Source organism: Onychostoma macrolepis, chromosome 06, assembly GCF_012432095.1.
Source record: "Onychostoma macrolepis isolate SWU-2019 chromosome 06, ASM1243209v1, whole genome shotgun sequence".
NCBI classification, from domain to species: domain Eukaryota; kingdom Metazoa; phylum Chordata; class Actinopteri; order Cypriniformes; family Cyprinidae; genus Onychostoma; species Onychostoma macrolepis.
Genome location: NC_081160.1, coordinates 23,917,193 through 23,943,783, shown reverse-complemented (window position 1 = coordinate 23,943,783; position 26,591 = coordinate 23,917,193). Strand labels below are relative to the sequence as shown.

General features: G+C 36.8%; 4 protein-coding genes across 6 annotated transcripts in view; 2 read left to right on the top strand and 2 right to left on the bottom strand.

Moving 5' to 3' along the window:
• Positions 1-25,802, top strand: part of arpc4 (actin related protein 2/3 complex, subunit 4) — a 29,975-nt gene extending 4,173 nt beyond the window's left edge. Inside the window, exons 2-8 of one of the 2 annotated variants that reach the window (XM_058778497.1) lie at positions 1,964-2,013; positions 9,481-9,614; positions 21,973-22,091; positions 22,970-23,081; positions 24,524-24,619; positions 24,729-24,899; positions 24,987-25,802. In XM_058778497.1, the coding sequence (XP_058634480.1) occupies positions 9,585-9,614; positions 21,973-22,091; positions 22,970-23,081; positions 24,524-24,619; positions 24,729-24,899; positions 24,987-24,992 (534 nt within the window). In that variant the 5' untranslated portion in view covers positions 1,964-2,013; positions 9,481-9,584 and the 3' untranslated portion in view covers positions 24,993-25,802. Of the gene's footprint in view, positions 1-1,963; positions 2,014-9,480; positions 9,615-20,841; positions 20,995-21,972; positions 22,092-22,969; positions 23,082-24,523; positions 24,620-24,728; positions 24,900-24,986 lie in introns of those variants that run through there. The other variant, XM_058778498.1, reaches the window with a different exon arrangement.
• On the bottom strand, positions 1,216-7,627 carry gata2b (GATA binding protein 2b). 2 transcript variants are annotated; one of them, XM_058778481.1, is made up of 6 exons: positions 7,487-7,579; positions 6,816-7,380; positions 5,474-6,013; positions 4,440-4,582; positions 2,311-2,436; positions 1,216-2,030 (listed from the first exon to the last, which is right to left on the bottom strand). In XM_058778481.1, the coding sequence occupies exons 2-6, from the start codon at positions 7,066-7,068 to the stop codon at positions 1,797-1,799; spliced, it is 1,296 nt and encodes a 431-aa protein (XP_058634464.1). In that variant the 5' UTR covers positions 7,069-7,380; positions 7,487-7,579; the 3' UTR covers positions 1,216-1,796. The 2 variants fall into 2 exon arrangements, with proteins under 2 accessions (XP_058634464.1, XP_058634463.1); XM_058778480.1 differs by having other exon boundaries at positions 6,816-7,627.
• Positions 12,693-26,591, bottom strand: part of si:ch211-157b11.8 (fibroleukin) — a 28,626-nt gene continuing 14,727 nt past the window's right edge. The window contains exons 3-8 of the mRNA XM_058778482.1: positions 16,404-16,544; positions 15,473-15,659; positions 14,650-14,748; positions 14,376-14,488; positions 13,327-13,589; positions 12,693-13,205 (exon numbers count right to left, since the gene is read on the bottom strand). Of these exons, the coding sequence (XP_058634465.1) occupies positions 12,875-13,205; positions 13,327-13,589; positions 14,376-14,488; positions 14,650-14,748; positions 15,473-15,659; positions 16,404-16,544 (1,134 nt within the window). The 3' untranslated portion in view covers positions 12,693-12,874. The remainder of the gene's footprint in view (positions 13,206-13,326; positions 13,590-14,375; positions 14,489-14,649; positions 14,749-15,472; positions 15,660-16,403; positions 16,545-26,591) is intronic.
• LOC131542132 (histone H1.10) lies at positions 19,196-20,272 on the top strand. Its single transcript, XM_058778492.1, has one exon. It carries the CDS (start codon positions 19,285-19,287, stop codon positions 19,897-19,899), a length of 615 nt encoding a protein of 204 aa, XP_058634475.1. The 5' UTR covers positions 19,196-19,284; the 3' UTR covers positions 19,900-20,272.

The window sequence follows — 26,591 nt, the reverse complement described above, 5'->3', positions numbered from 1 at the left end:
CCTGCCTCTAAGGTTTCTCTTAGGACAAAAACACTAGGACAGGGAAAATAAAAGAGTGGAGAAAGAGAGGAGGGAAAGAGAAGTAAGCAGATCTGTTACTCTGTTGTAATACACATACACACTTTCACACACACCACCTCACACCACACAAACTGTCCCTGGAGAGGGGAACTGAGCACTCACAGTTGGTTTGTCATTTAAAATAAGTGATTGTTCTGAGACAGAGGATGAATTAATTTACCTGCGATACAAAAAGATTAGGAGAAGAAAAGAAAAGACGGACTGAAAGGGGTTGAATGCAGGCTGGCCTGTTATATGGGAGGGTTCTGTTGTGTCCCAGTTTTCAGACCGAATGTTTGCAAACAGCTATCTGTTAGGTTAGATTGTACAAACATAGTATGCATATGTTGTTAACAATATATATGCAGTAAAAATATGCTGTATATACACTAGTGTTCAAAGATTTAGGGTTGGTAAGATTATTTTGAAGGTCGTCTCTTTTTTTTAAAAAAACAGGTTGCATTTATTTGATCAAAATATTGTACAATTTTAGTTTTCTATTTTAATGTATTTTAAAATATTTTTTATTCCTAAAATGGCAATGCAATGCATTGTCAAAATAATTTATTTGTGCTTCACTGGTCTTGTTTTATATTACGGTACAGTAGTTCATACAATCAAGCCATGTAGCTTCTGGTCATGTCTTTGTATTGCACCATCCCAGTCATGTGGATTTACATTTCTTTTAAATAATCCACTATTTACAATGATTTCCTGAATTACAGTTTAGGGAAGTGATTTCAAACAAGACACCTGAGCTATTGGCAAGCTGCACACACTTTTGTATCATATTGGAATCTAAGCACCAGACACAATGTACTACTGATAAAGTAGCAGGGATAGTAATGATGGCTGGTCTTTTCCAGGTCTCCTAAAAACAAACCCTGAAGACTTTCTCTGCTCTTTCTTCTTTATCTCATCTCTCCATTTCCTCTGGTCTCTCTAGAGGCCTGCTCTTCACTCACTGTTTGAGTCCAGTCAGCATGCTGATAAGTGTTTGCAAGCGAACAGGAGTTTATGGCCACACTTGTCTTTTGGATTGTTTGTAGCATCTAAATTTGATAATGTTTTTACAAATAAGGCAAGAACTCGCATAAAAAAATGCTGTGTTTAAATCATTTATTAACAAAAATTTTAAATGAGTACACAGTAAAAAAAGAAAAGTGTTTTGAGTGTTACATGTATTAATGCATGTGTGTACAGAAAATATGAATTGATACTACTGATGTTGATACTAGTTTATATATAAAGCTTGCAAATAAGAACAAATAAAAAATAAATTAAAGAAATAGTTATATAATTACAAATGGTTTAGGGAGAGTCCTAAATATTTGGTTTATATTATGACTTTTAAAATGCAGGGCTTCTCCTTCATACTTCACAGTTACATAAGATACAGTGCAATGCTATAGATGACATAAACAGACAAACGTTTTTCTACTTGTGATTATATTTGAATAAATAGGGGATATTTATTATTAATGAAAAGCTGGCAAATTAATTAAACTCTTGGTGTACTACAGACAGTTGGATTCTGGGTTGGTTTAAATCACATTTCAGAAATCCACAATATAAAGTGCAACCTTTAAATCAAGAATGAATAGAATTTTGAGATTTGCATAATGAACATTTGAACCCAAGTCTGAAACATTAATAAAATGTCCTTGACCTGAATATTAAAACTGAAAAATGCAGTTAATGTGTTTATTAAGTATGGTATCTTCTACAAGTGTCTCTCAGCCTATAGCAGTGACTAAGCTGCTGTGACTGAATGCAGGATGTAATTGGATTGGTTGGGTCATATTGAAGGGGTGGGGCATGTTGGCCATGTGGCTGAAGGTCGATTGTTTCTCATGCACACAACTGCCAAATTGCTGAAAGTGTTCTCCTCTTCTCTTCTTAGGTTTGCCTGACATTTTTCTATTGCGTGTCTGGATCCCATCTTTCTTCATAGTAAGTGGACGGTTCACCTGAATTCGCAAACACAGATATACACACTATAAACCATTTATACAATAATTATGCTGTTTAATGTTTTAAAAATGGACTGCAAGCATATTCAACATTAAAAGGAATCCATTTTAGGTGCAAACTAGATCATTATTTAATGCAAATAATAGATACTGTATAAACCCTTACAAGTGGAAATTCAATATATATGCAAGCAGAAATGTGATTCTGCGATTCATTTTGGTTGTAGTCTGTATATACAACGTGTTATGGTATAAGGCTAGACACACATTTACTCACATTGTGTAGTTTGTAGTATAGGCCACAAGCATTACAGACGGGTTCTCCATTGGCATTACGTCTCCAAAGTGTAGTGGTCCCAGTCTGGCAGTTGGCACAACAGGTGCCTGCTCGTCTAGATGCTGACTACAACATAAAAAAAAAAAAAAAAAAAACATAAAAAGAAATCTAAAAACACCTGGTTCATGGGAAGTAATTGAGCAATGAGGAAAAAATAAAGCTTGTGAATAAAAATATAGTTGAACAGGAAAGACAAAAAATAAATAAATAAATTCTCCTATTAGCAAAGCCTGAAGCTATGCAAAATTTGGTCGCTCTGATATTAAAGTTGAAATGGCCGTTCAGATGCCGTAAATGATTATATTTATATTTGTCCAGTAAATCAAATATAAATTTAAAAAGTTTTCTGACTGTGAAATTATACATATATTATAAAATAACATTTAGGATTTGCATAAGTCATTCAAAAAAAAAAAAATAAAATATATATATATATATATATATATATATATATATATATATATATATATATATATATATATATATATATATATATATATATATATATATACATATAAGGGTATTAATTCAATTATTTAATAAATGTATGATTTTCTCCTGTGCAGAGTATCTTATAACACATTATAAACGTTATAAACATACTGAAAGACTGATGAATGGAGCACAGTTAGACCCTATAACAATGATATGAAAACTGCTGGTCCAAATCCTGTGTGGAATGTCAGAAAATGTAGAAGAGCATAGTGCTCTGTCCTTTTCTTTTGAACGTAGGCTGGCCAACAGAGATACACAAATGTTCCTTTATAATTGTGACAACATTACATTAATGTTACTGACACAACTGACAAACCAATACAATGGCATCTTAAGATATTCGTATTGGTCTGTCTTTACAATATTCCTTTCTCAACACTCTATGAGCCATTTTAACAAACTGAATGGAGCTTTGTCTTATAAAGTAAGAGAAGAGTATATGTGCATTGCTTAAGTATGATAAAAAATATTATTTTTAATTGGCAAGAAAATACTACTAAAACATACTAAAATGAAAAATAAAGAAATTAATAAATAAACAGGATGATGCTGACTTCAGAATCTTAACTTTAACCTGACTCTCAAACTCTCATGTCAAACAGAAGTACAAACTTAAATGCCATAAATTCACATAATTACACAGAAATTGTAGATTCTCCACATGCCAAAAGAAAATACAGCAAGAAAACAACCGCAAAAGGAAGCGTTTTTGGGTCTCACAAAGTTATCGGTACCGGGCAGACATCCTGCCAAGGAAACAAATGGACCGAGCTGTCTCTGCAGGCGCTCTTCAAATATACGACCTGTAGCTGATGCAGAAGCGCTCGTCACACACTGACTAAAGAATAAGACCCGAAGCTAGTCAGCCTAATTTACAGCTAATACGCTCTAAATGGAGGGTCACACAAAATACAAAGACACAGTCACTTTCAAGCTGATTTATTAAGTTTCCCTTCAGTGACGGCAGTTCTGCAGCTGCTCTGTGATTAACAATTATACTGGACTTTCATGAATGTGAAATCACCAACAGTCGAACAGTGTCATTTTTCAGCTTATATTTAAAATCATGAAATTCTTCAGCATACACATATATTTGGGGGACAGGAATTTCTAACATTACAACCATGGAACACACAAAATAAGGTAAAATGATATGCCTGCCAGGAATACAAGAAGGATCTGATTTCTGGTCAAATTTACACTGAATTCTGATTCATTACTTGCTATTTAAATCTGTCAATAGGGCAATGGAAACTCAGTGGTCCATTACACACACCGAGACTAATGCCTTTCACTCTTTTTCTCTCCTTCTCGCTTGGTCTGTGCACATTCTCTGCAGTGCATTAAATGGACACAATATTACAGAAAATGAAACACTACAACATATGACAGTTTTTCCTGAAATGTTAATACTGTATGGAGTTCCACATACATCAGTTGTTTTATTTTTCATTAACATTTAGGCAATGACTTAAAAAATGATTTCTTCATTATACAATGTGTGTTCTCAGAAAGATTCTAAACTCAAAGGTGAACCGTGTTTATGTGGAGGTGTGTATGTGTGTGGCACTTACCAGTCGGCGCTTAGGTCTAATGAGTGGTCGGTTCTGGCCGTTCATCTTGTGATAGAGTCCACATGCATTACAGAGATAATGACCTGTTCCATCTCTCCGCCACAGAGGAGTTGATGTAGCTCCACAGTTCACACATTCACGCCCTTCAGGCACAAATTATGCACAAAAACTTATTCATGCTGACATTATTTATTATATGTAGAGATAGACAACCAATTTGTTATACAGTTATTCACACTTTTATACTTTTGGGATATCGGTCCTTCCAATCGGGTCTACCGATAAGTGCCCTCATTTGGTGGGTATCTAATGAATAACACCCAACAGGAAGCAACTGTATTCAAAAGGTAAAACAACTGACTTTAATACACTGACCACATTAATTAAAATTCATTTATAACTTTTTTTTTACATTACAGCCATTCCTTGTCATGGCCAAAACAGCCCTAAATGTACTTATATATATATATATATATATATATACTTGTTATATTATACTTACTTATTATATACTTATATAATTATTATTATTATTATTATTTATGCCATTTTAATAAAAAAATTATAATAATGCAAATTATGTTTTTGTCGAATTATTACTATGGTGCCAAAAAGCAGAAATAAAACTAATTAAAATTGGTTCTGCATATATGTTCTTAAATGTAAAAAAGAATCTGTAATCTATTTGCTCAGATTACTTATAGCTACAGAATATTTTTAGAAATTAATATTGTACATGCCAACTGTATTTAGCTATTATTCTAATAAAGTACTTTTCCTTTATTTCAATCCAGATGCACAAACTGCAACAAAGATGCATCTGGTTGCACCTACTGCAACACATTGCAGTGTCCATGTATTTATAATTTATATAGCAATACCAAAGAGTATACTGCTCCATAAAATTATTATAAAATAGAACATGTTCATTCGGTACCGAAATTATACTATTACATTAACACTGTGTTTAAAGTTAGAAAATTAATCTCTTGTAAATTCCACTGTTAATTTGAACTATGAACTCTGAACTTTACCTGAGAAAGCGCGGCTTTTGTTTTTGCATTTTGACGTCATGTTGCTCGCGCTGCTCCCGAGCAGACCTCTGGAGTGAAACACACTGCCTGGGTACTCATGCGCTCCAGATAAAGCGTAATCAGAATATGAAGGTATAGTTGTAGTTTGTGCCAGATTGCCACGGATTGGACTGGAGCACTCCATCTTCATCCCGTCGACAAGATGGAGATGGTAATTCCCAGTGTCCCTCACAGAAGCACAAGCAGGGTCGGGGGACGCATCTTTGGGTGGAGTAGGGGGCAGGCAGTAGAGCTGAGGGCTGCAGTGTTGAGTCATGGACAGGCAAGGCATCGCAGCTGGGCCAGGTGTACCGGTGCCGGTGTACAGGGCGTTTGCGTTGTCGGAGCCTGCTGAATGCAGAACCGCTTTGCCCAGGTGGCTGACGGTCCATGTGCTGTGGTGCTGCGCCGCCGAAAAAGTCGATTTGCTGTTGTCCAGTATAGAGAGACCTTGAGTGTGGATAAGGTGAGGTCGACACATTGAGCCACCCGTAAGCCGTGCTGCCAAAAGGAGAGGAAAAATATATACACGTGCATAGTTAAGTCAGTTCGATTCTAATTTTTAATCCACTGTAAAAAACCCTAGTTAAAAAGTAGGTAGGCTATTACGCAATCCAAATGCGGGAACTTAAAATCGCAACAATCAAAAGTGATTGACAAATTAAAACTTGTTGTGGGAGGCCAGATTGGAAAAGCGAAGCGATTACGATCAATTGGAATTAGAATTAATATCTCAAAATATTCGGAACCATCATAATTATTTTCCTCGATGTCAGATGTTATTTTAATTTCCGCGAAACGAATTTGATTCGTGTCATGGTTTTCATTTCTTAAATAGGCCTACTGCTCAAATTTATACATTCGTTAAATAGACATTAATATAGCCTAATCTAACAGCTTAGTCTGTTAATATAGCCTATTATATAGACTATCACATTTAAATGTAACAGTATTTTTAAATACACTTAGGCTTCTTAAATACTCTAATCCAGTTTATTAAGAGTCGTCAAACTGAATTCGAGCTTTGTGTTCATTGAAACTGATATCCCAGAATTAGCCTACACCACTATAACATTATTTAATAATAATAACAAAAGTAATTTTCTATTGGAATACAATATAAAAGCAGGACAGAAGCATCTAAAGCATGGATCTTATTAGAAAGAGAGAGAGAGAGAGAGAAAAAAGTGATGCAGTAAGAAAGCATATCCTTCGATCTCAAAATTGTGCCGTTACACTGACAATAAAAAACGAATAATTGTAATTAAGAAAAAAAAAATGACAGAGTTCCAGGCCTACTCACCATGCGTTTGACTGTAAGACATTCGTGCACGAGTATGAGAGTGGGACCCGTGTGTGTGATAATAGGGGTTTCCTTGAGAGTCCAAATGACTGAGAAATACATCCACCTCGTCTGGTGGTAATAATGGGGCACCTGGCTCCACATATCCCGAATGATGTCCTAAACCAGCGTGCGGAGACACTGAGCCTGAAGTACCCATTAAGGCTGAATGATGGGCATGCATCATCCACCGGGGCTCCGCGGGGAGCTCCATCAAGATGCTCTCCCGTAGGACAGGGATGCAAGTTTTCGTGAGCGATGAAAAAAAAAAACTTAACCTTTTTTTACAAAAACGTTATTCCAAGTTCATCCAGCGAGTATATTTTTTTCCAAAGTGTTGTTTTCTTGAATGTCTTAAATATAAGCCTAATTAAGTACGCCTATGAGTGCGTAAGCCTAAATGACTATATAATATAATAGCCTATCAGGAGTTCGCGCGTCTGTCGCGCGTGCAAAGGTCACAAAAATGCCACCACAGTTGATTACCCACTGAGGTAGATCCTCAGATAATGTTCGACGCCAAATCCTGTGCGTTGGAAGAAAAGCAGAGGTTGAAAAAATAGTCCAAGAAGAGTAACCGACCTTCTTATCTCGTCACTCCATAACGCGTCTACGGCTCAAAAAGTACTTACTCGTGCCTGTGAGGATAAGGATGATCGCCACAGGTATAGTCACACTAGCGACTAGTCAAAAACCAGTGTGCAAAAGAGTTGTATATGAGGCAGAGGCCGAGGGCGGACTCCTCCCTTCAGCATAAATGATTTTCTAGCCAATTAGAGTTCGCCTTTTTTTTCCCAGCTTGACACCTGAAACTCCAATTTACCCCACGCGTCTCTTTATCCATTCCTTGCGCTGCTAGTAGCCTAGTTATTGCACATTTCACACAGCAGCATCCTGTAGCTTCCCGCGAATGGATTATAAGCCACTAATTGGTAACACTTAAAGTTTACATTAAGAAAAAAAAAAACATACAAATAATTTGCACACATTTATCATATTTATATAAAATTGATATTTAGGCCTACATTTATATTAATTCTCTGAAAACTATATATAAAATAATAGAGACCGTATTGTGTTGCCATTGAAATTGGTTGCAATTCTTAAGAACATTAAATCGGAGTTTATTATATCGGAACTGATGTGAGGTGAGTTGAGTATTCTTTTTTCCCTCTACGAAGCAATGCAATGCAACGTCCTCCGTCGACTTCTCCTGATCTTTAATAATTCAGGGAATAAGTTTCTGGCCAGTGCGCGCGTATTGTCTGTCTCGGCAGATACGTCTCGTGCGCGGTCAATGACAACACGAAACCGCTGACCACCAACCCTGACTCTCATAAGATCTTTCCATCACTTTGATGAGATAGAGAGAGGGAAAGTGAGTCAGGCAGGGTGAATGAGAGAGAGAGAGAGATGGCATTCCTTCAAAGCGCCTGTCATTGCCATTCAAAATTAGACAACTGCAGTCATTTGGCACGTAAATGTAAATGTAAATGAAGCATCGATCTGTAAATGAAGTGGTGTGCTAAATATTTATGTTATGTATTTGGTTAAAGATTAAACTAAATGAAAGAAACGGCTGATTTAGATGTTTGTTAGTTCTGTCATGTAACATAAACCAGACATTCAATGATACTTTCGTTCTTATGTATTTATTGCACTGTGATCAAAAAGTGACTGAAACAACTAAGTTTATCACATAAATTCCGTTTTACAATTTGGTTTGGATGTTTTCTGTAAAGAAAACAATCCTTCCTCTCATGCCTCAGATTTTAAGTAATCGCACTGAATAATTTCCAGTTTCCATTTGTATATTATGGAGTCAGCCCACTAGGATGACCAAGTGCTTCATTGTGCAGTCTTTTGTTGTGTTCCTTCTGCATCTGATGGAGCAGTTTTAACAAATCTTAAGATTTCATAAAACCTGCATGATAAACTTTTTAACCTGAAACTCTCTCTTATTCTCTCCGCCCTCCTCTCACTCTCACTTTCTCTCTCTCCCCTTGACAGTGTAAGCTAAACAATGTAGCCCATGATCCCTTAATTGCCTGTTCATTTCCTCCGCAAAAGAGTATCAGGAAGGCAGTATTAACAGCATACTGCAGTAACAATCTGTCAGTCATCTTTTCCCTTTCTCAGGCAAATGACCAGAAAGGAATGTTAAACTGCCCACAATGTATATCCACAGTCATTACAAGCCTTGATTTTACTTACACTGAGACTATGAGTGTTTTGGTTTTTAAGGACAGACCTGTATGTCAATTGTTTTTTTAGTTTTTGTTTTACAAATCACATCTGCATTATCTATTTATTTATTTTTTTTCTGTAAAGAAATAATATTAGTATTAGACAGATCTTTTAATAAACCAGATTTACACACATATAATCAGATTACGGTTATTTAAGGACTTTAATTATGAAATAGATACATTTTTTTCATTATGATATTTACTTCTTTGACAAGATTGTGATCTGAAACCATACTTTTGTCCTGAATTGGATAATGTGGAAATCATAAGGACTTTAGTGTGTGTGTATACATTTTGTTCATCTGTTTGTGAATGATAGTGAATGTGTGTGTGAAGATGCTGTAGTGTGAATAACCCTTTCCCCCTCCCATACCCAGAATGCCTTGCAGGCCTGGTTTTCACCACATCAGGATACAGGGCTGCTGGCTGAATTCCGGTATGAAACGGAGCGCTGGTGCACCGCAATCTGTGTGACATACACATGCACATCCCTCTTCAGACAGATGGACAGGTGCTGTAACGGACACTTGCCTATACTCACATGTAACATTAATTATGTGCACAGCAACCAATTAATTTCATGTCACACACAAACTTTTCGTCTTTAATCCACTTTGTGCACAAAACTACCAGAGCAGCATCACACACATATTAGAGCTGATGCTTCAGATTTGAGCCAGGATACTTTCAAAATCACCGTACTTCGATCTTAAATTATTAATTGTGAATATGCTAAGAATGTACGCCTGTATAAAATCTTTTAGAGATGGAGTCAGGTGTATTTTGTGATGCTAGTAAGTTAGTAGTTCGCCTTAAAGGCCCAATGAAGGTGAATTAGCCAATGCTAGATTCCAGCATTTTTTTTATTCATAGCAGGGAAGCCCTAGCATGGAGTTTTCTGTTCATATCATGTGCTCAAGAGCAAGTTATTAGATATTTCAAAACTGATGTGACATTACAACTTTATTCTGACATTCAAATTAATGTTTATACCTTTAAATCAGTATGAAAATAGGCCTCTCTGTTTAAATTAGATTTCTAAAAATTTTAAAGTGACAGTTCACAAGATCACAAGCAAAGTCACTGCTATGTTTTAGTGTAGTGCTATATTAAATAAATGTATTAGTGTGTTTTGGTTGTGTGAGTGCATGGCAGTAGGACAAAACTAATATGAAAGAAAAGAGTAAGCTAAAAAAAAGAAGAAGTGATGATTAGCAGTTGTTCCCCTGTCCCCATTATGTTTAGTTATAATGGACTTCTGTTAAGAATCTACTGAGATGGCACTGAGCACCTTTAGCATGCTTCAATCAAAACAAAAGGTCTGTAGATCAGATTTTCAGTCATTTTTAACTCAAAGCTGCCATCTTCTGGCCATTTTTACCTTTCTGAACCATAGAGCTTCAATTGAACCAAGATAACATGCTCAACACGCAGCCTCCCGATTACTTCAGGCCCTGTTTTCCAATTAACCTGCTTGATTAGCTTGAATAGTGACAAATACAGATGTATGTCATCTTATTTAGATGATGAAAATACAATATATCAATGATTACATCACATTAAGTGGCTTTTCAACTTTAGCACGGTCTGCTTCTGAAACGTATATCTAGATGTTGAAAGTTCCTTGGGGACAAATGTACACAAGCTTTTCTCCACTATGTGCAGTATGCAAAAATGTGTGGTAAGAGAGTAAGTGTATGCGTGCATGAGTGTTTTCAGCTTTAAGGGGATGTGCTTGGTAACTGTTGCCCGCTTTGGGTTTCCGGACTGGGTGCCTGCAGACTGTTAGTTCCCCCTCTCCCTCTCCCTTTATCTCTCTCCCCATCACTCCTTTTATCTCCTTATCATACCAGCCAGGCACTCAGCCAGGATACTGTGGTAACAGCCGAGCTGGCTTGTGCTTCACCATAGTGATCTTGATGGTGGAAACGAGAAGAGCAGAGAAGCCTTCATTGAGAGTAACTGTGTTTATTTGTTCTGATTTTGATCCACTTGATTCATTTGCCAGCCAAACAAACCAGGTGACATATGATGGACTGAATGTCCACAAAGAGGCCTGTACCAATGCCATCCGCATTTGTGGGAGAGCATCAAATCCTCATTGTCTGTACATACTTAAAAATATGTCAATATAAAGCTATATTTCTACTTATAAGATAGACAGACTGTTGAGAGCAAAAAATATCCCCAAACCCCTGTGCAGAATAATTTTCTGATGTCCCATGTTCTCTGTGTTCTGTAGTCACAGGCCTGACAAAACTCATCCAACTGTATGCATGAAAACTATCTTTAAACTGCAGTGTGCTGCAGCAAGACTGTCTGTTTGAATGTGTATGTTAGTGAGTGTATGTGAAATATCATATTTGGTTGGTAGTCAGCAGATCATAGGCAAAAGGGTATTAATAGATACAGAGAACGTGTTGAACAGACTGGCAGCTCTTTGTGAATATGGCTAAAAGGAGCAGATTCAACAGATTCACACTTCCACTGTTCGCCCTCTATAACACACACACTTTCTGTCTTTCAGGCATCAGGGATCAGAGGTGTGTCTTATTAATGCCATGTGCATGTGAGTTTGTTTGTGTATATTTTGTAACCTATGATGCCATCGCACTGAAATCTCAACACTGTGACCGCAGTGGCTTACAAGAAACTCTTAGCTTTTTTCACCCCAAACCCAATCTGTCCACAGTTTACTGTTATCCTTTATAGTCAAAGATGTGATAAGGATTTATGGCTTAGAATGTGTCAGTGGCAGGATAGTTTTGGTACGGCAGCCGTTCACCTGGAGACTGAACAGAGAAAGTGTATGGGTAGAAATGAGCTGAGCATAAACCAAGGCCTTCGATCAGCCATATGATACCTATTTATGTTTATTTCAGATGATGAGTGAGAACTTTTCTGTGCATAATTTTGGATTTTATTTCACTGTAAGTGCAGCACATCCACAAGGGCCACCTTAGACCTGTTGAACTTTGACCTTTCTACATTATAGATGATTTTAGCTATGAGGATAAAATGCAGTCAGCCAGTCATTATCGCAGAAGAAACACTGATGGAGTGATCAGGACCCTGAAGTGAAGGCTTAAAATTTGCGCAGTATATAGAATATTGGTCATTATATAGATTTGGCAAAAGAAAAATTTGAGGGAAGTATTCTATAGAGTTGTTTAATACACTTAACAATAAAAGAAAGTAGCATCAGATCTTTTTCTGTATTATGACATATTTGAGAAAAGGGATTATCAAAAAAGGAAAAATGTAAGGCAGTGTCTTAGTTCTATTCACAAGTGATTGGATGGAGGCATGTTGGCTGATGCCGAGCTTGCAGACTAAATGATTGGAGAATGATCGCATATGTCACCTGTCATTTCACTAAAATATTCAGTTGTTTTGAACAGTTTGAGTCATTTTCAGAACATTTTGATTGAGAATTACGATATTAAGAAAAGAAACATATGCACATATGAATTGATCACAGCAAGTTCAATAACATGCATTTAAAAAAATAAATTTTTGACTTCTGAATAAAGACCTTGTTTAAAAAAAAAAAAACAATTCCTGTATTTGCAGCACAAATAGTGTTTGATAGTTTATTTGCGTCTCAAAAAACAACTGTAACTAACTGTAATATACACTGAGTAAAAGAGTTTCTTTAAAATGACATTTGACATTTTTCAAAAACAAATGTTTATAAATGTGTTCTCATATTATCAATTACAATTATCTAAAAGTTCAATATAATGGTACGATTACATATCAACATTTTCCTTAGCTTCGCCTTGGTCTAGTTTTCATTTCAACACTCTTGAATGAGTATCGTTCCCCTGTGCGATAGTCAGTCAGGATATACCAGGTGCCCCAGTAGATGCCATCCGTGATGCCGGTGTAACGCCCGTGATAGTAGCGTCCATTGAGGTTAGCAGCCAAACAGGAATCAAACCACCAGCCTGCACCATAATAACGGGCACAGTTACCAGCAGTGTACCGATCATGATCCCGGTCATATGTACTGAAAGCTCTGCCATCGTGATTGTACTGTTTGCTGTAACTGAATGCATTGCCAGCATCACCATGATAATCTCGAGCAGTTAGGCGGAACCTTATGGAGAGAAGAACATACATGCGTCATGATAAGAAACTTAACTATTTCATGGTTTATTGAAACTCTGCTTTGACACTAGTCTTACAATAGAAACTAGAATGTCTATGTGTGCATATACCTCTGGTTTTCTCCTGCCACTTTAAAGTTGTTATAGTTTGCATGACGTGTCTGCTCGTGCCAGTCTTGGAGAGTGATGCGAAGCGTGTGGTGCCCACTTGCGGTTAGTGCGTAAAGAACTGCATTCCCTAACCAGTGCTCTGTCTGCGGGGAGCCGAATCCATCACGATACTCCTGCCAGGTCCGGTTAAAATCAGTTTGTCCATCAAACCGGTGCTGGAACACCGTCCATCCCCCACCAGCTGAAACCATGTCACACATGGCCTGGAACAGACAAGTTATAAAGAAAACACACATATAGGCCTAGAGTTGCCTCCAAAACTATCTGAACTTTTAAAAAATTCTGTCATCATCCTCCCAGTCTGCATGCTTGTGTTTTTTGGAACACAGAATAGCTTAAAAATGTTTCCGTGGGGGTACTTTGAATTGACTTTATAACTTTTATTTTCATACTTTCAGTTTTCATTTAATTTTAGTTAATGTTTTTAGTAATTTTGTTTGTGCTTTTGTAATTTACTATTTAGGTGTAATTTATTTTTATTTCAGTTTTAGTCTTCGTTTCCAGTTAGTAATTTTTAGTAAATTTGTACTGAACTGAAAAAAGTTTTTATTTTATTTTATTTCAGTTTTATTTCAATCAGCAAAAATGTTTTAATAGTTTTAGTTGGCGATAATCACCCTTTGATGATGCCGGGTGATCAAACCAGTGATCTTCAAAATCTTTTGTATTCCTCAAAAAGAAATGCATACTCGCATAGGTTTGTAAATGATAGCATGAAGATTTTAATTTTGAATTAGAATTTTTGAGTGAACTATCCCTTTAAGTCACACTGGACATGTATTAAGTTGTAAATATCAATCCAAGTGGAATGTACTTCACAACATTTACATTTATGTATTTGGCAGACAATTTATGCCATTTATAATATTTATCAATTAATGCATTCCCTGGGATGATGATCTACTATGTTATATACAGGAATGTTTGTTTGGTTCAAGTTTTTAAAACAATAGTACACTGTACACTTTCTCTGCATTTAATGTTTGTACCTCTAGCGCTGGCCGCTTCGGATCTGGTTGTATGGTGTAGATTCCATTCTCTTTGATTCCTAATTGGTAGATCTCATGACAGTCTTGAGGGTAAAGCCCTGCAGAGGGAGGCACTGCCGTATAGACCCAAACAAAACATCTGTGAACATTTGTGCAATAAATGTCCTTGTAGTCTGCTGGACTGTGTGTGTGTGTGTGTGTGTGTGTGTGTGTGTGTGTGTGTGTGTGTGTGTGTGTGTGTGTGTGTGTGTGTGTGTGTGTGTGTGTAGCTCACCTGTAGGAGTCCTTGGTTTGAGGCCATTAGGTTTAGAATCTGTGATACTCTTCAGCAACAGCAGCAAGTCTTTCTCACCATTTTTGCCCACCACACTTTCTATGACAGAAAGAGAAACTCCCTTAGTCTAAAAATTCTAAAGGAATGCATTATTTTCTACAGGATTCCTATTAGATTTCCTATCATGATTTGGAGCCAATCCAAATAAATGAGAATGGAAATGTTCTTACAGAATTCTAGCACAAACCATCTTATAAAAACGCAATTATAATGACTATTGCTAATATTCCCAAATGAATATAATGCCTCTGTAGGACATAAAAGGAAATGATTTATGATTTAAAACTCCCTCTGTGATTCCCTGTCAAATACAAAGCAATATCATTCAAAGAATCAAATAAAATCTTTAAGTGTTTCTACGGATAATACATAGAAAAGGGAATGTATCTGATGCAAAACATTTTTACGTTTACATTTTTAGAGTGTTTTTAAATAATAAATTATTTGATTATTTGCTAGTTGGCTATTTCAGGATGGTTAGAGTTTGTTGTGAGGTTATACAAAGGTTAGAGAAAGGTAATGAGAGGGTCAGATTGGGGCTGTCAAGGGTCAGTTTTCTTGCATTCCTAAGAACACCACTGTTTGCTGAGTGTAAATTAGGTGTTAACTTAATTGAGAGAACAGCAGGAATGAAAGAATAAATTATGAAAGGCAAGGGTAGTTAATATGCTTTATTAACTGCACACATTAATATGCTTTATCTAGGCATGTTGTTTCATTTAAGAAGGAAATGTAAGAGTTATATGTTGTGGAATATAATGACCGAGTCTGGTGGCCATCTCTCTGAGTCTCTGACTATGGCAGTGGAGGTCACATTCTGTCAGCACCGCCGCCATAAGAGCCAGAAAAGCTACCAGTGAGTCAGACCTGTCTCCCTGACTCACAACCACTGATTCATGTTGCAGCATACAGCGCTGAAGCTGGATGAGATGTTCAGATGTGTCAGACACCTGCAGGACACATATAAACATACACAGACAAAAGCACAAAGAACATGCATCTTGCATCTCACCATACTTGACATTGTATACAGATTCTCCATATTCTAACACTTTAACTTAGTGTCAGGCAAACAAACAAACAAACAAAAAAAACCAAGGTAACTAAAAAGTTGTAATAGTCCAGCACTCTTACACACGATAGAAAAGCTGACATACAAAATATATGCTTCATAATTTACATGTTTGTTTCAAGAAACCCCATAAATTATATGACTACTTAGTACTTAGTATGTACTTTTGTACTTACATAGCTGTCTTAAATGCAAAATATTTAAGAATGTGTGCTATTGAAACCAGTATTAATTATTAACAGGCAAATAATGAAGACAGGAATGGATAAAATATACTAATATATATTTTACACTACTACACACATCCACAAAAGTCTTGGTATTGGTAAAGTCTTGTTATTGGTATAGTACCAACATATGAAAACATATATATATATTTTTTTTTTTTTTTTTTTTTTTTTTTTAATTCAACTAATATTAATAATAAAAAATATATATATATAAAGTAAAAATGAATAATACTGAATGTAAACATGAAAATGAATAATGTAAACATTTACCATTAAGATGAATAAATCTTAAATGTTTAAAATTGTTCTGTTAAAATGTTACTTAAAGATATTTGTTTCCAGTAATACGCTCTGAGATCTGTCACCAAGGATCATGTTTAGGTAATGCTTACCTGTGCTGTTTTGCGGTTCTCTGGAGTCTTTCTAATTCGCGAGTCCTGAGAGTGAGGGTGATGTACTTTAGGGGGTGATGCTGTTGCACTGCAGCTCCCCTCACATCTGCCGTTGGGTGGCCCGGCCACCAGGATGTCCCTCTGACACAGCACACAGACAGACATCATGTACGCTCCTAGCAAAAGCAAGGGCACAACTCGCACACACATGCTGCTCAGGCCGTAACACGAGTCCAAAGAGATATTATGCACCTGTTCCCTGTCTGTTTTTTTCTCTCTACTCTACCGGTATCTACTTTATACTACTTATCTTAAATAGGATTTTCTCTAGCCACACTCCTGTGTTCAGATCAGTATCATCTGCAGTCTATCAAGTCCTTCACATTGTCTTTCTTTCTCACTATGTGCTCGTCAGAGTGTCCTCTCCTGGTTTTCTCTTTTATTTGATCTTCTCTATCCCTCCCTCTCGCTCTCCTGCACGCTCTCTTCTGTTTGTGAGGCTCTTTTGGCTCAGATTCCTAGATAACTGCGGCTCTTTGCTGTCTGACATGCACCAGTACACCCACCCCCTAACACACACAAATACACACACTTGTACCTATATGTCTACATGCACATGCAAACACTCGGCGTGTAACTGGCCGCGTGAAATTTCACAATCAAATCCATATAGAATCTACAAATAATCACACACTCTCATACAGTCACATTCAAATACAAAGATAAACATCCTCATCAGGTTTTACCTAAACCTCTTCACTGTGTGTGTGTGTGTGTGTGTCTTGTTTTGAAGTGTGTGTAAAGTTTATTGAGTTTTAAGGTCATAAAAACTTGGAATTCCTCTTTTAACACTCTTATTAAAAGACAGACAGTCGCACACTAATATATATAAACAGAAACGGGCAGGAGAAGGAGAAAACTCTTTTGAATAGGATGACCTGTGCTACAATTTGACCTTTAACCTTTCTATGTCTCTAAAGGGAAGGTGCTAGACCTATTTTATTGAGAGGTGTTTGCTCTTTGTGTGCAACAGGAAGTGGCTATAACAGCTGTGTAATTGTAAATGTGCTAACATCAAGGCATGAGTCAAGGCGTGACCCACCTGTAGGTCTGTAATGAACAGATCAAAAATCATTGTATGTTGGGGGTATTTTCTCATCAAAGTGTAATTAATCTGGGTGCAGAAAAGTAGGACACATGTTTACAATTTGTAATGAATTTAAGATGTATGTGTCACACCTACAAGGTTTGGAAGATGTGAACACCTTGTACATGTGTATACAATCACAACACAAACCATTAGCAGTAGATAGACTGCCATCTAGTGCTGAATGTCTGCAATGAAGGCATTTAGAGGAGAAAGTGAATTATTTTGAAAAATTTGTGTTGCTGAATAATGAACTTTCACGACCTGATATGTTGACCAGACATGATGCATTATTATTATTATTATTACCTTGATTAAAAATATCTACTTATTTTATGGTATTAGTTTTTAGTTCATTTGCATCTGGAAAAAAATGTTATGAAGCTTATTGCCATTTATGTGATGGGTGGGGTCACAAAATATATTCTCAATTTCTGACCTAAACAACAAAAAATCATATGCACATTTCTAAAATAATCAAGCAACTGAACACCAGTGATTTTAAGATCACACATATATATATATATATATATATATATATATATTCCCTTGATTATGTTTTGAAACTCTCAGGTGGTTATATTAACCAAACCTGTATCTGGAAGGAGTAACTATACTCTGTGGCGACCCCTGAAGTTTTTAAACAGCACATGCCAGAATAGGGGTGGGGTTTGCTCAGGATTTTTGAAAAATACCCAATTGTTAGTTAGACTCTCTGTTAAACTGAACTTAATTTATTATCATATCATGTTTTAGCATATAATTTAAATGTATATAATATGCGTAATGCCCAAATAGTTTTAATGGTCTCTTCTTAGTGTACCAAGTCTTACTGTACGTTTATCATGGTCAAAATGAAATCACAGAAAGTTTTAGTTTATCTCCAATCTGTCAGCTCATGTTACAGCTCAGTGCAGTAAAGAACCCTTTAGATGTTAACTATGACCCAGGTGGTTTAGTAACGAGTTGTCAGACTCAGCGAATTCTGGCAACTGACAACACCTTTGACATAATAAACCATTTAAAACATAAAAAGTGTGGTGACTTTAACGTACCATAAAACGGCATGTCAAATACTCAAAATTCCATGACTTTATTTGTGCAAAACATTCACTTTCAAAAATAGGCCAGAAGGATACAGTGTTAAGTCACCAGGAACAAAAGAGAAAAGCAAAGAAAAAGTTTGCCAATACACAACCACGCGAGGGCGTTTAATGTGTTAGTTGAGTGAAATTAAACTGCTTGCATCTCGAAGGCATTTGATAAAAACGGAATGAGTAGTATAATTCTGGAACCTTTACTTTCTAAATTTTCAAATCAGGTTTAATGCATGAACTGTCTCAATATCCATAAAAAGATTTTCGCTCGCAAAGTAAGTGCCCCTACCCAAAATCGCAAGACGTTATGTGGGCAAGATCTTTTCTTTGCTTTCTCGCGCCACGGTTTTGCCTTTATTTCACCACTTCTGCACACTGTCAGAAAAAGCACCTTGAACACTTCCCATATGAATAATTTAACTTAGTAATATATGTCAAGCTAACAAGATAATAGCCCCCAAAGTCGTTGAAGAAAACACAACTCGAAAACACAAGCGCCTCTGCCGACGGTGTTGTTGTTCTCAATCACGTCCGCGTGCCGCCGTTAAATCTGACGATTCAAAACTCTGAGATGATGCTCGCATCATCTTCGAGCTGATATTCTCGGAAAACACACACATACGCATCAAGTTTGATCATGTCTGCTGAGGTCGAAGAGTCAACACCCACCGAAGCCCCTGCTCCAGCAGCAACCAAAATGAAGAAGGCATCGGCGAATAAGGCAAAACCTGCCGTAGCTGCTTCTCCAGCTAAAAAGAAGAAAAAGAAGAGCAAGGGGCCTGGCAAGTACAGCCAGCTCGTCATTGATGCGATCCGCACCCTGGGCGAGAAAAACGGCTCGTCGCTTTTCAAGATATACAATGAAGCGAAGAAAGTGAGCTGGTTTGATCAGCAGAACGGTCGCGTGTATCTGCGCTACTCCATCCGCGCGCTCCTGCTCAACGACACGCTCGTGCAGGTCAAGGGACTGGGAGCCAACGGCTCGTTCAAGCTCAATAAAAAGAAATTTGAGAAAAAGCCAAAGAAGAGTGCCACCAAGGCGACCAAGACAGAAAAACCTGCAAAGCCGGCTTCCAAAAAAGACGTGACCAAGAAAGTGACTGCAAAGAAGAGCGCCAAAAAGAGCCCCGTTAAAAAGAAGACCGCGAAGAAGACGAGTGTTAAGAAGGCGACACCCAAACCGAAGAAAGCAGCTGCCAAAAAGCCAAAAGTAGCGGCGAAGAAGGCAACCAAGGCAAAGAAATCAAAATAGACTTTCTTTCAAATTGAAGAATTATATTTTTGTATATATCTTATTGGATAGAGAACCCAGATCTAAGGGGATTTGTTTTTTAGTTTTGATATATTTTGATGAAATTCTGTTGAATTTGGGTATACGGCTTCATAAGAGAGACACACCCACTTTATTGTCTACACTGCAAGACATCATGTTTCTCGGAAATGAAAGTGACTGTTTCGTTTGCTGCACTGAACAGGAAACTTGGTACTAGCTATCTAGACGAAGATGAACGCCTTGTAAATATAAGCTTGAACAGTGTTTTTTTTTCGTACGAAATGTTACTGAACTACAAAAAACAACTTGTATGTCAAATAAACCTGATTTAAAAAAAAAAAAAAAATGACTGCACAACCTTCTTGACCGGTGTTTAATGGTGATGCTTTTTTAACCTGTTCATTTAAACAAGATATCATATAGCCTATATATAGCAAGATTAATGATTAAATTTAATTATTTTAGCTTGAGCATGTGTTAACAGTAAAGGGTGCATGCACAAAAATCATATGAAATCATCAGGGGTGAAAAGGTAAATACATTTAAAACGACAGATCTAAACTTTTTTTTCCTTAAAACTTTTGACAATAACATTTATCTGTTAGTGAAGGAGTTATGTAGCCTACATTTTTTAGCCTAAGTATTTTTTTTAATCCCTGCTGAGCTCTTTAAAAACGACCATCATGCAAAATGTGATTCTAAATATGATGCAAAAATATTAGGTGGTAAAACAATTAAGAGAAAATCGTACTGTAAAAACAAGTTCTGCTACCGCTGCAACTGACAAGAACTTCCTCTTCTACAACTTATTGCAAAAAAATGTCTATCAAGTAAAGTGTACAGTAAGCAATATTGTCAACGAATGAAGCACTTAATACAGGCATGTTAGCCCATTTCACAATCAAGATATTTTTCGACTAGAAACAGCAGTAAAAGAAAATTCCGTTAGAACTATACAGTCGTCGCCCCCTTCTCGGTGAAAAGTTGGTATCTTCCGATGAATGGCGTTACTCGCGGAAGTCGCCCGGTGTTTGTAGCACTTCCGTCTTCTGCTCTAACGGGTACACAGAAATGGTAGGATTGCCTTTCAACTCTTCAGGAAAAATACAAATTGTGTTTTGTTTGTGTAATCATTATTACATGAATGATAATGCTGTTGTGAGGCAAAAGTCTGATTCCAGGTGTTTGTTTCTGCGTTGGTGTGAAGTTGCTCAGTCGGCTCGTAGTGCTAAATCACTAACGTTAGCTAACATCCCCACCCATATTCCCCAGTCGCGAGTTGACTGATATTGGTTTGACAATTCAGTGTGTATTAACAGTAACACTGGCAGCCCTTTGTAATCCAGAGTTTGAGTATTGTGGGCAAGACAACTCAAATTGACCTCATTTCATATTATGAATTAATCAATGGACAGAAAATTATTAAAATTCACCACTTTATTATTAAATATACCAGTGTTGTGCTACAAATTTTCCTTCTTCAGTATTGTTATACCTTTGAATAAACGGGTGTACCAGTGCACATTCTGTCGAGATGGTTGCTGGTTACTTCTGTGTTATTTGCTGTTTGGTTATGCTCAACACAGATAAGTGTACAACATTTTTTAGGTGTTATCAGCTATTCAGTACAAATGAACTTGCTTTAGTTATGAAAATTATGTGTACAGGCAACTGTCTGTTTTAGAGTCTAGTTCTATGCAGTGAGCTATTGCTGAATTCCAGGCAGCCCACATAATACTAAATAAGGTCAGTGTTTTAATAATGCATCATCTTTCATGCAGGTTTGCACTTCCTCCATGTCTTGAATTTAAGTTCAGGAAGTGTCGAGCTTTCAGACAGTGCAGTCTATGAAGAAATTCATGATATTTGCAGGTTGACTGAGCCACTTAATGTGTAAAGGGTAGTTGTTTTTTTTTCTTTGGAGGGCTTGTGTAGGACTATCCCAAAAATTCCCGTGCAGGTTCAGGCGTGTGGAACAAACAGAGCTTGCTGTAAGGTTGCAGACATGGTTGATCATCCTGAGTACTGATTTAGTTTTCTTTGTTTCGTCAGACAGCGACTCTACGTCCGTACCTGAATGCGGTGCGTGCTACACTGCAGGCAGCTCTCTGTCTGGAAAACTTCTCCTCACAGGTGGTTGAAAGACACAACAAACCTGAGGTTGAAGTCCGGTAAGTGTGTGGGACTGTTTGCGCATGTGGGTTTTATTTGTGTGTGAAAGTTGCATGATCGGTCAGTAGCCTACATGCACACATCTGACTGGTTCAAACCTAACATTAAAGTTTTAAAATGTTTGCAATATGATTTGGCCATAGATAGTTGAAAGAGAATACAAGCATAAGCTGCAGTATACAGCCAAACCTGCCAATTCAGTATATTCTTCAAACTTTCATTTCAGCTTTTAAAGAAATGGATGCATGACAATTTCTAATGTTTTACTTGTGAGCATCTGGGGTTTAGTTTAATATCAAGTTTTTTGTTTACTCGTGGTGATTATTCCAAGGTCCTTACATTCATGACATCATGAGACCCATATTTGTTTCATAAATAAAATATAAATATTAAATGAAAAGCTTAAAATTTAAATGAAAATTAGAAATGTTGACTTGACAGTATAAAATTAGTAAAACTAAAACAAAAACTAATGATTACAAGTTAAATGAATTCAAACTTAATTATTAAAATGTAACCATTTAAAAATATTAAACTGAAAATGTAGAAATAAGCTAATTCAAAATAATAAATTCTATAGTAGTATTAAAAAAAAATAATGCTCACCCATTTGTATCTGTAAAATGGAAAATGTATCCCTTGCATTTGTATGTAAAATGGAATGTATCTGTTAGAATGAGAGTATGTCAGCTATTTATATTTATTGAACTGAAACCTGTTTTCATGTTTATGGTATTGTGGCAGATTTTAGGCCACTTGGTGGTGATCCAGCATGCCATTTTAAAACCATTTATAAGCTTATTTATACTGCATAGTATGCACAATGCCAGTGTGTTTGTGTGTATACATGACTATTTTTGTCTAATCGTCTCAACAGGAGCAGTAAGGAGCTGTTGCTTCAGCCTGTTGTGATCAGTAGGAATGATAAAGAGAAGGTTCTAATAGAAGGTTCCATCAACTCTGTGCGAGTCAGCATTGCTGTCAAACAGGTAAGCACACTCGTTGTTTTACCCTAAACTCACTCTTGCTATCCTTTCCGAGATGAGTTTTGAAATAGTGTTATACACTGAATACAGAAAATGCTACTAATAATACAAAAAGAGAAGTATTGCGGTGGAGATGAGACAAGTTGGGGAGGTTGGTTTCAATCTGACTCATTAATATCAACGCATGCAGTCCACTGAACACTAAAGCCCAATTTATACTTCTGCGTCGAACCTACGCCATAGCCTACGCAGAGATGCACAGGCCTGGGCCGTAACCTACGCCGTACCTGACGTGCACCTCTCCAAAAATCTTAACAGCGCGTCAATTCTGTGCGGACCGCAAGCGCTGTGATTGGTCTACTAGAACCCCTCCCTCCGTATGCACTTGAGTTTTGTGTGCGTTTATGAGCACTGTAGTATAGTTTAATGTCACACCTTCTTGTTTAAAATAAAACAAAGCAAAGAACAAGTGTCTTATCATTTATTATACTATAGCACTATATACATCATCAGTTGTCCGCGACAAACAATGTTGATCTGCCGTGGTACACGTGCTTGTGGAGATTGAAAGAATGGCATCTTCTCCTGTTCAGTTGTTTCCCCCCTTTTTGTTGTTTTAAATAATGATTTAATGATTTGATATTTATTTACCGCTGTCACAGCTATGCTTCTCTTGACGAGCCGCTTCTTCTTCGGCTTTTGCCGTGGTACTGAGGGTTACACCAGCAACATGCCCATGGACACTGCAGACTAGTGGTCCACATATGTACTGCACGTCGACGCGGACGATGACGCAGAAGTATAAATGAAAACCGACACACAGCTTACGGCGTAGAGGCTACGGCGTAGGTACAACGCAGAAGTATAAATTGGGCTTTAGGTTTTTGGAGAGGTGCACGTCAGGTACGGCGTAGGTTGCGGCGCAGGCCTGTGCGTCTCTGTGTAGGCTACAGCGTAGGTTCGATGCAGAAGTATAAATTGGGCTTAAGCCAGTGGTTCTCAACCAGAGGCCCACTAAGAGGCCTCAGAAAACTTCCACAGGGGCCGCAGGATTTAAATGAATAAATTATTATTAATATATTAAGTTAATCATGCACCGAAGTAAAATAATAAAAATAAAAATAATAATAATTAAAAAAAAAAAATACAGTCAAGATGGATTTGTGGTTGATTAGTTTAATATATCAAAATTGGAAATCAAGCAGTTATGTTATAATTATAGCAGAAATACCAAGAATATATTAGCCTTTATTGGTGGAGGCGTTCTTCGAATATTGTGATGGTGATTGTGGGCCCTGTAGGTCACAAAGGTTGAGAACCACTGCGGTAAGCCAGCAGTATGTGATTTATGTTTCAATAAAACAAGCTAAGAATCCAGTTTGATGGTTTGTTTCTGTCTTTAATGGTCTGTGATTGGATGATGCACCTCAACTTGTCCATTAAAGGCTGATGAGATTGAAAAGATCCTGTGTCACAAGTTCATGCGCTTCATGATGATGAGAGCTGAGAACTTCTTCATCCTGCGAAGAAAACCTGTGGAGGTGAGGGAGAGCGGAGAAACTTTTGAATTCTTGCTAACAAAAATCTTCAGTTCTTGTGAAATATCAATATGATATTTTAACAGCGAATAACCCTCATTTCTTTTGTCAGGGGTATGACATCAGTTTCCTCATTACTAACTTCCACACAGAACAAATGTACAAGCATAAGTTAGTGGACTTTGTCATCCATTTTATGGAGGAGATCGATAAGGAAATCAGTGAGATGAAACTGTCCGTCAACGCCAGGGCTCGCATAGTTGCAGAGGAGTTCCTCAAAAATGTGAGTGTCTCTGCACTCTGCAGTATGATTTAATTCACCGTCACACCAACAACCTCTCTTACTTTATATTCTGTTTGTGCTCAATAGTTTTAGGAAATTTTCAGTACACCTTCTGCTGGCTGCAATACCTGGAAAAATACGATGGAGAGCTGTGGGGCCAGTGAGGAAATAGTTAAGGTGCGATTTGATTCCTGGACCACCAGCAAAGGTGGAACAGCTGGATCCAGAGGGTGCCGTCTGTCACAGGAATTAATTCAGAGTATTGCAGTATTGTAACTGAAGAGCAAAGTAATGGTTTTCACAGACAGGCACGGTACTTCTTTTGTTGTTCTGTTTTAGTCTTTGTTTGACTTTTTTGCCCCTTTATCTCTTTTTTTTAACTTTTGCTAATGGCCTAATTTTGTTTTAAAAGTATTTTGTTTCTTCACACTTCGCAATTCCATTTGTGTATTCTGTCTCTCTTCATCTTATCCCAAATCCCTTTGTTGTTATTATTTAGTAGTAGTAGTAAAGCGCTCACAACGTTGCAATATTCTGAATATGCCTCAGCTTTTCCTTGTGCTCATAAATATTAATGAGTATGTACTGTACATATTAAAAAGGATAGACTCAATTTACCTCTGCCTTTCTAACAAACCTTAAAATCAGGGTGGGTCTATATAATTGAAACCTCATTGATACTCATCAGCACAAAGGAAAAATGTTCAGTGTCCAATAATTTAAACAGTTTGTTTTGTCAGTGTTTTTTATAAATATGTATACTGTTCAAATGACCATTTTTCATGTTGAGTTTTGATATTAAAAAAAAAAAAACCTCACGCTGGTGCACATGAATCTTACAAACCATATCAGTCATGGCAAAATAATGATGACAATGCTAAATAAATCCCTTTATTGCTTGTATTGTGTTGTTTATTGTGGGAGTGACAGGTCTTGGTTCAGTTACGTATTGCGGTAAGTTTAGCTTCTGTATATTTTGAATGTTACAGTATGTGCAATACAATGATGGGCCTTATTTGAAGAGCTTGAGAATGGTCAGTAACTATTTGCTATGCAGCACCCTGTATTTGCAGCAAGTTGATACGCATCACCTTTGATATTTTGGGGGAAAAAGGCATTTCGAAGGGAGAAGTTAACTATTTTTACTTGTGTATCCCTACAACGGAGGTTAACTATCTGACCTTTCTTCTGTGTCACATGATATGTAGAAACTATCATATGTTAGTATTCTAATTAACATTTTTTAAAAAGTGGCGTGATAAATTATGAATGTTTTTTGTGTTATTTAAGTTGATTTATTTAAAAATGAATGTTATTTATTTATTGCACAGACTTGGGGAGAATACGAAACCTTTATTAATGTATATAATACAGATTATCATTTGATTCATATTTTGAAGCGGAGTTGGCAATACTTTTTAAGTACTGTCATTTAGTTTTATCTGTTTTCTCTTTTTGTAGTATAGCAAAGAATTGATAGCAATCTCACGTTTTCACAACTTTTCCCTCCTTTTTATAATTAATGAGACAAAAAATAAAGTAGTTACCCATCTATTCTCCCTTCAGGCTGTTGTATATTTTGTGTTGTTTTCGAAGGGCAGCTGCTTGAGTGAATCTATATTTGTACTTAATCCTTATAAGAGGATAATATGAAATATCATGTATCCCTTTTTATTAAGGAGATGAGCTCAC